This window comes from Salvelinus sp. IW2-2015, unplaced genomic scaffold (genome assembly GCF_002910315.2).
Source record: "Salvelinus sp. IW2-2015 unplaced genomic scaffold, ASM291031v2 Un_scaffold1306, whole genome shotgun sequence".
Taxonomy (NCBI): Eukaryota; Metazoa; Chordata; class Actinopteri; order Salmoniformes; family Salmonidae; genus Salvelinus; species Salvelinus sp. IW2-2015.
Genome location: NW_019942830.1, coordinates 138705 through 149081, shown reverse-complemented (window position 1 = coordinate 149081; position 10377 = coordinate 138705). Strand labels below are relative to the sequence as shown.

General features: G+C 39.1%; 2 protein-coding genes across 2 annotated transcripts in view; one reads left to right on the top strand and one right to left on the bottom strand.

The window, feature by feature from the left end:
• LOC112070376 (interferon-induced protein 44-like) overlaps window positions 1-6214 on the top strand; it is an 11298-nt gene extending 5084 nt beyond the window's left edge. Inside the window, exons 2-3 of the mRNA XM_024137795.2 lie at window positions 5440-5540; window positions 5797-6214. Coding sequence (XP_023993563.2) covers window positions 5440-5540; window positions 5797-5979 — 284 coding nt within the window. The 3' untranslated portion in view covers window positions 5980-6214. The remainder of the gene's footprint in view (window positions 1-5439; window positions 5541-5796) is intronic.
• Window positions 1-10377, bottom strand: part of cacna2d2b (calcium channel, voltage-dependent, alpha 2/delta subunit 2b) — a 140412-nt gene that overhangs the window by 91391 nt on the left and 38644 nt on the right. The window lies entirely within an intron of this gene.

Below are 10377 nucleotides of genomic sequence, written 5' to 3'. Positions count from 1 at the left end.
ATAATACACTGACTGTTGGAAACGTAAACAAATAAAATATACTGGAGACTCAGATGCATAAAATGTAAATAATTTTTTATTGAAAAAGTGCATAATAAAAGGGGACCAAGACAAATGAAAAAGCAACAAATCTGTCTATAAAGAAAATATACTTAGTTGAGATACATCACATAATCCAGCTAATAAATGCAAAGCATGTTTACTACACGTAGAATACAAAGTAGAAAGTACACAGTAGAAATGTTTAATATTTAAGCATATAAGGCGATGAGGAGTGGTATTTGGCAATTAACACAAGGCTAATGGGCGTTTCTTCGCACGCGCATCGCGGAGTCCCTGGACGACAGCCTTAGATGTGGTATATGGCCATTATATCACAAACCCATGAGGTCCTTAATTGCTAATATAACTGGTTACCAGCATAATTAGAACAGTAAAAATGATTTTTTTGTCATACCATGGTATAAAATATCGGTCTGATATATCCACGGCTGGTCAGCCAATCAGAGCATTCAGGGGTCGAACCACCAGTAATTATAATATGTATTCTACTGCTTAGTTATATCTTTGAGTTAAAAATCAAAATGTTGGTCTTTGCAATTGTTTCACTTTATGCACATTTCGGTGCGGCAATTGTGCCTAAATCAATTTCATATAAAGGGTCTGAAGGAAAGAGTCTGAATACTTACAGTACCAGTCAAAAGTTTTGGATACACTTACTCATTCAAGGGTTTCTTATTTTACTATTTTGTACATTGTAGAATAATCAGTGAAGACCATCAAAACTATGAAATAAACACATATGGAATCATGTAGTACAAAAAGTTAAAACAAATCAAAAATATATTTTAATTTTTTGACGATTCTTCAAAGTCAGCCCCATTTTGCCTTGACATCTTTGGCACACTCTTGGCATTCTCTCAAGCCAGCTTCATGAGGTAAGTCACCTGGAATGCATTTCAATTAACAGGTTGTGCTTTGGTTAAAAGTTATTTGAAATTCCCTTACTGCGTTTTGACCCCTCAAATTGGGTTTGTGACAAGGTAGGGCGAAAAAAATACAGAAAAAGTCAATTTGGTAAAGACAAATCCATATTATGGCAAAACACATGCAAAATAAGCAAACAGAAAACGACAGTTCCATCATTACTTTAAGACAGGTCAGTATCCGGAACATTTCAAAAGACTTTGAAAGTTTCTTCAAGTGCAAGTCGCAAAAACCAAGCGCTATGATGAAACTGCTCTCAAATGAGGACCGCCACAGAAAGGAAAGACCAGAATTACCTCTCCTGCAGAGGATAAAGGTAATTAGAGTTACTGCACTCAGATTGCCGCCCAAATAAATGCTTCAAGCAAAATCCAAGTAACAGTACCATCTCACATCAACTGTTCAGAGGAGATGCCGTGAATCAGGCTCTTCAATCGGTCAAATTGTTGTAAGAAACCAACTAACTAAAGGACACCAATCAAGAAGAGACTTGCTTGGACCAAGAAACACGAGCATGGACATTCAGACCGGTGGAAATCTGTCTTTTGGTAAATTTGAGTTTTTTGTTCCAACCGCCGTGTCTTTCTGAGATGCAAGTTGGTGAACGGATGATCTCCGCATGTGTGGTTCCCACCGTGAAGCATTGGAGGAGGAGGTGGTGATGGTGCTTTGCTGATTCATTTAGAATTCAAGGCACAACGTTTACCAGATGGCTACACAGCATTCTGCAGATACGCCAATCCCATCTGGTTTTGTGCTAGTGAGTCCTATCATTGTTTTTCAAAAACAGGACAAGGCCAAACACACCTCAGGCCTGTGGTAATGCTATTTGACCAAGGAGAGTTGATGGAGTGCTTGCATCAGATGACCTGAATCACCACAATCAACCAGCCTCACCCAATTGGGATGGTTTGGGATGAGTTGGACCAACAAGAGGTGAAGGAAAAGCAAGCCAACATAGTGTCAGCATAATGTGGAAACTCCCTTCAAGACTGTTTGGAATAAGCCATTCCAGGTGAAGCTGGTTGAGAGAATGCCAAGAGTGTGCAAAGCTGTCATCAAGGCAAAGGGTGGCACTTTTGAAAGAATCTCAATATAAAATATATTTTGATTTGGTTAACCCTTTTTTGGTTACTCGTGATTCCAGGTTGTTATTTCATAGTTTTGATGTCTTCACTATTATTCTACCCATGTAGTAAAAATAGGTACAAATAAAGAAAAAACCCTTGAATGAGTACTAAAACATTTGACTGGTAATATATATATATACACTTAACACTAGGAACAGCTTTCTACTTTGAGTTTTGCACATCCTTTTTGCCCTCCAAAACAGCCTCATTCGTCCGGGTATTTTTCTACATTAAGTGTCGAAAGCGTTGCACAGCGGACGCTGGCCATGTTGACTCCAACGCTTCCCACAGTTGTGTTTAAGATGGCTGGACTGTCTTTGGGTGATGGACCGCATTTTTGATACACACGGGAAATTGTTTGAGCGTGAAAATCCAGAAGCGTTGCAGTTTTTGACAAAACTGTACACCTGGAACCTACCAGAACTGGTTTAAGGCACTAAATATTTTGTCTTGCCATTCACCAATTTGAATGGCACACATACACAATCCATGTCTCAATTGTCTCAAGGTTAAGATATCTTTAAACGCTGTCCTCCTCCCCTTCATACTCACTGATTGAGTGGGAATTTTGCCAAGTGACATTCAACAAGGGACATAGCTTCACATGGTCAGTCCTGTCATGGAAAGATCAAATCAACATTTATTGTGTCACATGCACCGAAAATACAACAGGTGTTTGTTTCACCTTAACAGTGAAATGCTTACTTACAGCCCTCAACCAACAATGCAGTTAAGAAAAACATAAGTGTTAAGGAAAAAATACGACAAGTAAAAATTACAAATAAACGTAACCATAATTAAAGAAGCAGCAGTAAAATAAAATAGCGAGGCTATTTCACAGGGGGTACCAATACAGGAGTCAATGTGCGGGGGCACCAGTTAGTCGAGGGTATTATGTACACGTACTGTAAGGTAGAGTTTCAGGTGAAGATCAGGTGTGCCTATGTTTTGTACAGCACTAGTGATATATTTGGTTGATTCTGGAGCCTCAAGTTTGGTATGCTTTCAATGTTTTCCTGAGTGTGAGGGGTATTTAACATTCCATAGAAAAAAAAAGATGCATGGTAATTAACATAAATGTATTTTCAGTATGACACACACTACACTTCAAGAGGCGTTCAGGCGAAAAACGTCTTTTCTTTTGCATTCAATTGATGTCACATGGGTCTGGAAAAAGAAAAAAATGGGTTGCAACCCTGATGACATCATCAAATGCTCTGAAGGGCCATCTACCAGAGGGCTATTGAGGTATAGCAGACGTCAAACACCACACACGTACATAGTGCTTGAAGTCGGAAGTTTACAACACCTTAGCCAAATACATTTAAACTCAGTTTTTTTCACAAGTTCCTGACATTTAATTCTAGTAAAAATTATCTGTCTTAGGTAGTTAGGAATCACCACTTTATTTCAGAATGTGAAAATGTCAGAAATATAGTAGAGAAATTCTTTATTTCAGCCTTTAATTTTCTTTCATCACATTCCCAGTGGGTCAAGAAGTTTACAATACACGCAAAATAGTATTTTGATAGCATTGCCTTTCATTGTTTTAAACTTGGGTCAAATGTTTCCCGGGTAGCCTTCCACACTTCCCACAATAAGTTGGGTGAATTTTGGCGCATTCCTCCTGACAGAGTCTGGTGTAACTGGAGTCGGGTTTTGTAGGCCTCCTTGCTCACAACGCTTTTTTCAAGTTCTACCAAAATTTTCTATAGGACTGAGGTCAGGGCTTTGTATCGACTCCGATACTGACTTTGTTGTCCTTAAGCCATTTTGGCCACAACTTTTGGAAGTATGCTTGGGGTCATTGTCCATTTGGAAGACCCATTTGCGACCACGCTTTAACTTCTGACTGATGTCTTGAGATGTTTGCTTCAATATATCACATAATTTCCCCCCTCTGATGCCATCCTATTTTGTGAGTGCACCAAGTCTCTCCTGCAGCAAAGCACCCCCACAACATGATGCTAGCACCCCCGTGCTTTCACGGTTGGGAGGTGTTCTTCGGGCTTGCAAAGCAATCCCCCTATTTCCTCCAAACATAATGATGGTCCAATTATGGCCAAACCAGTTATATATATTTTTCATCAGACCAGAAGGACATTTCTCCAAAAAGTACAACTCTTATGTCCCCATGTGCAGCTTGCCAAAACCGTATGTCTGGCTTTTTTTTATGACGGTTTTTCGAGCAGTGGCTTGCTTCCTTGCTGAGGCGCCTTTCAGGTTTATGTGTGATATAGGACTCGTTTGTACTGTGGATATAGATACTTCTATACCTGTCTTCCTCCAGCATCTTCACAGAGTCTTTGCTGCTGTTCTGGGATTCATTTGCGCACAGTTCAGCACCAAAACATTTCATCTCTAGGAGAAAGAACGCGTCTCCTTCCTGGCGTAGACGCTGCGTGGTCCATGGTGTTTATAACTCCTTGTTACTATTGTTTTTGGTACAGATGCAATGTGTACCTTCAGGAGTTTGGACAATTGCTCCCAAGGATGAACCAGACTTGTGGAGGCCCACATTTTTTTCTGAGGTCTTGGGCTGATATCTTTTTGATTTTCCCATGATGTCAAGCAAAGAGGGCACTGAGTTTGAAGGTCAGGCATTGACAATACATCCACAGGTACACCTTCAATTGACTCAAATTATGTCAAATTGTCCTAATCAGAAGCTTCTAAAGCAATGACATTTTCTGGAATTTTTCCAAGCTGTTTAAAGGCACAGTCAACGTAGTGTATTTAAATCTTTGACCCACGGAATTGTGATACAGTGAATATAATCTGTTGTAAAACAATTGTTAGAAAAATGACTTGTGTTCATGCACAAAGTTGATGTCCTAACCGACTTGCCTTAAACAAGACTATTTGGTAGTGGTTAAAACACGTTTTACAATGACTCCAACCTAAGTGATGTAAACTTGCCGAGACTTCATACTTTGCAACGTACGCGCACACACTAAACAAATCTTTATATTTTTCTTGGCCAGTTCAATCCTTTCCACCGCCATATATCGGACCAAAAACAGGAATTCATTCAGAATCCCAAGCTTAAGTGACAAAACGCACTGCCCTGTGTGAGTATCTGGGCAGCGGACAAAATGCTCTCTCATGCCAAAAGGAATGGTCATAGACAAGATGAAGAACATTCAGGGCAGAAGCCAGCAGACTGGAGTAAAGTACGCTCTTTAAACTCTGTTTCTCAATGGTAACTACAACTATGGCTGGCGATCACCTTTCAGCTGCAGCTCTTGACTTTTACCTATTACATTATACAGTGTTACTTATGCTAGTCCTTCAATTCATTAAATATTCATTTCTACGGCAGAAATCCCTCAAGTTGTTGTCATGACCATGCCAGACAAGGCTTGTGAGCTGGTGAACAAGGATGTGAACAGAATCTACTACAGCAAGGAGATCAAAAAGAAGGTAAATCACATAACCTCAGACCTGATCAAATTTTACATTGCCTGGACAAGTGTTTAACATGTCAACTAACCATATAATATGATGAGGCAATCTGATGCCCAACTGCACAGTTGATGATGTGGCAAGCAACCATTGGTTGACACAATGTTATGTCTGTGATGTAGTCAGCCATTAAATCTTGGTTGTGCTGACATGATTCAATGATCATCACTCAAGAAAAACTGATCCAGCCATTTCTGTCTCCAACGTTTTTCAGATGCAGATCTGCAGTAATGAGCTAGGCGTTCCCATGAACTGCGTCCTGCCGGTGAAGAACTACCACGAGGAGGGGATGCTGGATAACGACATGGATATCCTGATACTCAACGCCATGACTCAAATTATGAACTTCGCCAACGACTACCTCTGGGACCTCCAACAACATGCAAATCAAAAATAGAATGAGTATTAAGAGATGAGTTAGTGAGCCCTGCAGTTTAAGATAGGAATAAAGTTCTTAATTTCTATATTTTTGACATTGTGGTGGTATCATTTTACTTCCATGTAGAGGCCTAAATATGTTATCTGCGGCTCTGTGAGAAATGTATTTTGAGTGAGTATGCATTTCATGTGACAAGAAAATCTTTAAAATAAACTGAGCATTTCTGTGCATATATGCTACTTTTTAACATCAACACCCAACAGTTTACAATTGTGTTAGATAAACTAGCATCCTTCACAAAATTCTTTAGATGACTTAAACTGATTTTAAACCATACTTTGTTTTACTGATATTGCTGTAACATTAATTTCATGTGACATTATTGTATATTTTTTGTGTGTAGCTTTTAAGTTGACTTAATTTCCAGGTAAATTTGAAGTTAAATTTAAAAAAACAGGGGGTATCAAAAACATCACATCTATCTCTCTAAAACCAGGTTTCCATCCAACCATTTCATGGGGATGAATTACCTGACACATAAAGAAACTCATGATAGGCCTGATGGAAATGGCAAATTTGGCTGTAAAATTTCCCAATGCCGACAAAACAAAATACACTACACAAGGGTGGATAATTTTGTGGGTCTGTGAAATATATTATGCGACAGTTGTGGCGAAAATGAATTTAAGCCCAAATATATATAATAACCATCATATCGAAGTACACTTGGAGTCACGCGATGGTATGTTATGTTGTACAACCACCACGACGTGGAAAAGAATGCAGAGTTTATAGGCAGGTTAAATATCCTAAATGATGATGAATTTATGCTAGTTAACGTGATGAATGTGAAGTGGATGGCTGTATTAAACATATCTTCATGAGAGGGCCATGAACAGTACCTAGTAATGTCTTATACTGTTAGAAAGCGGCTTTGTTGCTTTTTTGGGGTATTGATTATTTGTATTAACTTTTTGCACTAGCACGCACTGCTATAGTATATAGTATGAAAAAATGTCATTTGCTATGAACAACCAATTCATGAAAAATGACAATTGATATGCTATGACATTTCAGCTGCCTAATTACTCATAATTTTGTATAAAACTAGTGGTTGGAAAATCAGACAAATTTCCTGGTGCACTGCTCTTATTCATTGATGTCTCTATCCCCCTGTGAAGAACACAAAGTATTTTTGTATCACATCTTCAAATTGTGTTAAGTTAAAATCTATATAGAATGAGACTTCCTATGGCTGCAGTAGACTGTCAGCGCCATGCAGTTTGTTTGCCTGTGATGTACCGTCACCACAAATTGACGGACAGTCCNACATATATAGTACATACCCTGTATCATTGACTGTAGCCTACTCTCATTAATGATGTCATTGTACTCAATCTTCAAATTCTTTTGAAAATAAGAGATGTTGGAATGTGGAAAACAATAATGAACTAATTTAATCAAAATGTGTTCCATGTGTTCACACAGAATTTGACCAACAATGGAGGAAAACATGTTGGAGGTAAGTACTGTACTGACTGACCAATATGGAGGATGAAAGAGAAAGTAAAACAAACGTTTAGGTTATAATTACAATCACTATCAAGGGTTGTGTGAATGGTGTGCTATACTAAATTGCCTATATCAGTTTTCCCACCATCTTAAATTAGTCCTGGTGTTATCTTGATACAATTTCCATGTACATAATTATAAACAGTCTATGGCCTCTGTTTCTAAATGCTAAATGTTTAGCATTTGTGGCACAAATCCATTGCAAGTCAATGGTACCGAAATAAGCATTTTCCACCCTTCATGTCCAAATCCCCTATAAGTAACTTAATTGAGCTACACAATCAATTTGAAATACTTTAGGATGATTAGGACATGAATCATGCAAAAACATGCTAATATCGGTACCATTGATTTGCATTGGACCTGTGCCACAAATGCTAAAAGGTTAGCATTTGGAAACAGTGGCCAGGTAAACAAAACAAGAAGTAACAGGTACTCTTCATTGTCTTTGACAGTAAAGAAGAGAGAGACCACATGGTGAATGATCTGAGGAGCTTTGAACTGAGTGATCCTGACGTGGATCAGCTCAGATGCCTGCTATACGGACCAGTCGGTGCAGGAAAGTCCAGCTTCATCAACTCAGTCAACAATGTCTTCCAAAATCGGATAACAAGTAGTGCCCTGGTAGCTTCTAACTTCGGCACAAGCTTCACCATGACAGTAAGCTGCAGTGCCTAATACATTTAACAGACACAATGGCATGGGATATGGCTACCTAATATATCCTGGTACATTAAGACACAGTATTTCATGAGCTACAAACAGGCAGAGACTTGAAGAGGGACTTACAAGAACTAAGAGGGTGTCTGCGCTAATTTAATTGCAAAACGTAGTCAATCACAGGGGCGTAGGTTTGCAAAAGTAGGACCATGGAAAGAATAAATACACTCAAGACTGTTGGAAACTTTAAAAAATTTAATAAATGGAGACTCAGATGCATAAATGTATATAATGTTTATATGAAAAGGTGGTAAATAAATAAATAAAAGGGACAAGACAAATGAAAGCACACAAATCTGTCTATAAAGAAAATATAAATGAGTTGATTACATCACATAATCTAGACTAGATAAACGCAAAGCATGTAACTACACAGTAGAATACAAAGTAGAAAAGTACACAGTAGAAATTTTATATTTAAGCAATAAGGCCCGAGATACAGGGGCAGTAGTGCCAGGGGGGCTAACAAAGTATTGGAGCAACACCTCCTCTCTGTATATCTGGTGTTTTTTTTTCTTAATTTTTTACTATTTCCTACATTGTAGAATAATAGTGAAGACATAAAAACTATGAAATAACAACATGGAATCATGTAGTAACCAAAAAAGTGTTAACAAATCAAAATATTTTATATTTGAGATTCTTCAAAGTAGCACCCTTTGCTTGATGACAGCTTTGCACACGCTTGGCATTCTTACCAGCTTCACTGGAATGCTTTTCCAACATCTCTTGAAGGAGTTCCCACATATGCTGAGCACTTGTTGGCAGCTTTTCCTTCACTCTGTGGTCAACCATCCAAACACTCTCAATTGGGTTGAGGCTGGTTGATTGTGGAGGCCAGGTCATCTGATTGCAGAGTCATCACTCTCCTTGGTCCTTACACAGCTTGGAGGTGTGTAGTGTAGTCCTTACACAGCTTGAGAGGTGTGTTTTGGGTCATTGTCTGTTGAAAAAACAAATGATAGTCCACTAAGCGCAAACCAGATGGGATGGCGTAGTGCTGCAGAATGTTGTGGTAGCCATGCTGGTTAAGTGTGCCTTGAATTCTAAAATGAATCACGCACAAGCACCCCCACACTCACACTCCTCCTCCATGCTTCACGGTGAGAACCACACATGTGGTAATCATCCGTTCACCTACTCTGCGTCTCACAAAGACACGGCGGTTGGAACAAAAGATTAAAATTTACCAAAACAGATTTCAGCCGGTCTAATGTCCATTGCTTTCTGGTTTTTCCTTTGTTCAAGACCAAGTCCATTTCTTTGGTGCTCTATTTAGTAGTGGTTCTTTGCCGTCCAGACTATACGATATGTCCCACGGATAATCTACTTGGGGGTAGCCCCTTCTACCTTATAGATGACGGAATGCAATAATAACCGACTATTGATCTGTGACTAAGTCTTGGGAGATCGAATCGTCTGGTTGCTATGGACTGTGCGATCCTTGCTAGATACTTCCCTTGCTGATATAGAGTAGTGCACAAGAAGGAATAGGGTTATGGTGAGGTGGATCCGCAAAAGGGAGATAGTTAGGTAGGGTTAGTGGGCCAAAGCGAATAGGATAGGTAGTGGACTATAGGGAATAGATTGGGGTAGTGGACACAAGGGGAATAGTGTTAGGGTAGTGGGCCAAAAGGGAAAGGACTAGGGTAGTGTGACTCAAAAAGGGAATTAGGATTTAGGTGAGTGGGACCAAAGGGAATAGGATTATGGGTAAAGTGGACGAAAAGGGATAGGATTAGGTGTAGTGGACCCAAAAGGGTGCCATTTGGGCGGTAGAAATAGTCTTCAATAATCAGTGGAGAAATGTAATAGCTTTACCATTTCCAGAGACCTGAGCAACTAGCAACAGAAAAACCAAACAGTTATTTACATCAATAATATGTTAGGTGCAGGACATCCAGGAAAGATTACTTATACATTATATTATATGGATGAGATCGGGCCATTTTTCAAGTTTGTAATTAAAGTAGGTTTGGTTTGCTACAACGATATAGCTGAATCTTGACCAACTTTTGCAAGGTTAGTCTGAGAAATATATAATGAGTAAAGTCTTATGTGAATCCTTCAGATGAGACAGAGATAGCAATGGCAGTTGGTGTCAGGCAGAAAACAGTTGGAAGT